We start from the raw sequence: 2,500 nt of genomic DNA, 5'->3' as shown, positions 1-2,500 counted from the left end.
AGAGAGCCAAGCATTTGATATTAGTAATAGAGTTCTGGTTGTGGAAACTGCGTTGAGCAAGAATAGTGAAGTTACAAGTGGTGCTAATAAAGACAATTCAGATATTCTCAGTAATGATAAGGAAGAAAGTTACAGTAGTGTATCATTATGTAGTGAGACCCCTGCTACATCTGGTGACCTTAGTATTGATATGAATGAAAGTGTTAGAAAGGTAGAGTCCTTGAATACAACAATTTTTCCTCCTACATTAAGAGACACAGTCAAGGAAAATAATGAGGAAGCTTCTGGCATCACTGAAACAACTAAGAATAACCAAGACAGTAAAAGAACTGATAATTGTACACTCTATGCCATTAATAATTCTGAAAATAATGTTAGAGAAATAGATGCATGCAGTGACAAATTTGAATACCTTGAAAATCTTTTGAGATCATTTGAATCAAATGTTCAGGTTTTAGAGGTAACAGAAAGCAAGAAATTTGATGAAAAGGTTGCTTCAGATTTCCCAAAGACTAAAGAACCCAGTAGCACAGTATTCATGGAAAATTCTGTAAGTAGTACAAACAGCAAACCTAAATTGCAGTCACGTGAAGCACAGGAAGTTCCTAATACTGTAAACTTACATTGTGGTGTTCCTGAACATCAAAATATAACGCATGTAAAGGCAGTTGCAAGCCCTTCAGATGAACTGGAGGATGGTGATAGATTACTGCTTTGTGAAGACAATGAGGAACCCAACTCATCTCCTCCAGCTGTAGAGAATTCACCCAGTACCAGTCCTCATTACTTCATGGTATTGCCAGACCATGGAGAGGTTCGAACATGGATGGGGTTTAAGAAAGCGGTGAACTCTGATGGCCAGATACCTATAAATGAAGCAGAAACATCAAACACAGAGACAACAGAAAATAATAAAGACCTAGAAACAACAGAAAATAATAAAGACCTAAAAAGATCATCCAAAGAGTTGCCTAGTACATACTTCAATACCTTGTTAAAAGATCTTAACTTTGATGAAACCTTTTTTCATTGCCCAGTGAAGGAACAGCCTGAGAGTACATTTGTTGAACATCTTTCAAGTTCTCTCTTTTTTGGAGAAACTGCAGATACTTCTCTTATACATCCTGTGCAGGGTGCATTTTGTCATACCAAAAGACAGGGTGATTGTACTAACAAATCACCCAATGAAAAGGAGTTTGAGTTGAACAATATATCAGGAGATAAAGGTAAAGATTCACAAAATGTTGAAATAAAGCAAAGTGTGGCCTGTTTACTTACAAATAATAATGCTATTGCCAAGCAAAGTGTTTCTGAAACAAAAGCGGTGGTCCTACCTTATACAAATAATGCTAACACTAAGCAAAGTGTTTCTAAAGCAATGGCTGTTGCCATTTTATGTAAAAGCAATGTTAACACTATACAAAGTGTGTCCGAGACACTGGCTGTGTCCCCTCTCTTAACAAGTGGTGATCTTACATCTTCAAATAAGCCAAATGTGAATGAAAGTTGTTCCAAGCATATAAATGAAGGCCTGTGTATTTTTGAAGGAGGGGGGGAACTAAATAAATCAAAAAGGAAAGGTGATTTTTGTGATGGAAGAGTAATTAACTTACCATCCAAATTAGAATCAGAGAACATTTTACTCAATCCCAAGACAAGAAGTTCAAACAAAAGTAAAATGTTTGAGATAGTACAACATTCAAGTGCCTCTTCCCTGTCTGCAAACAATATGAAAGCAAGCACATTTTCAGAAAAGCTTGGTGCCATGCAGAACTGCAAACTAAAGGAAGTTAGCAAGAAGAGGAAACTATCAGATAGTAAACTCGAGGATACCAAAAGATCTTTGAAAAACACTAACCAGGCCAGTATGGAGGGAGTTCATTCATTTGAGAAGAAGGATTTTTTTACAGTTGTTAAAACAGAGCAAAGTGAGACTTTGGAGAAGGTTTGTCTTGAGAATAACCTTGTTCTCAGTGTAAAAGAAGAGTGTATTAATGAAAATGATGAAGAGATGCCCATTGTCTCATTAGATGATGATGATATTCAAATAATTGTCCCAGAAAAGAAATGTAAAGTGGAGAAAGATGATATCAGTGTACAGTGTGATATAATAAAGAAAGAAAATAAGGTGGATGATTTCTCTGCTGATATTGATTTAAATTATGCTGCTCAAATTGAAGATGCAGAGCCGAAGATTAGAGCAGGAAGTTTACCCATAAAAGGAAGTCTATCTTCCAATAACTGTGATATATTACCTGAAAAAAGGGATTCTTACACTAATGAGTCCAGTGAAACTGAAGAGGATAATTTTCTCACTTGTGGTATCCTGGATAACTCCATTCCACATGACAAAAAGTGTTACAGCCCAAGAATGAAAGTGTTTGTAGACTTTGAAGATAGCTTCGAAGATGGGGAAGCACCCAGTTCGCTGAAAGTGTATTATGGCACAAGGAAAAGAAAATATGAAATTTGCAAGGATTTGAACATAGATTTTGATCTA

The 2,500-nt window shown here is 36.1% G+C and overlaps 1 protein-coding gene across 2 annotated transcripts in view; it reads left to right on the top strand.

The window, feature by feature from the left end:
- LOC125042985 overlaps positions 1-2,500 on the top strand; it is a 29,548-nt gene that overhangs the window by 25,074 nt on the left and 1,974 nt on the right. For both annotated transcript variants that reach the window (XM_047638861.1, XM_047638860.1), the window contains exon 5: positions 1-2,500. This exon is cut by the window's left edge and continues 736 nt beyond it; it is cut by the window's right edge and continues 1,974 nt beyond it. In XM_047638861.1, coding sequence (XP_047494817.1) covers positions 1-2,500 — 2,500 coding nt within the window.

Source organism: Penaeus chinensis, chromosome 33 (genome assembly GCF_019202785.1).
Source record: "Penaeus chinensis breed Huanghai No. 1 chromosome 33, ASM1920278v2, whole genome shotgun sequence".
In the NCBI taxonomy this organism is placed as follows: Eukaryota; Metazoa; Arthropoda; class Malacostraca; order Decapoda; family Penaeidae; genus Penaeus; species Penaeus chinensis.
Note: the sequence above shows the minus strand (reverse complement) of the source record. Positions and strands in the feature narration are given on the sequence as shown.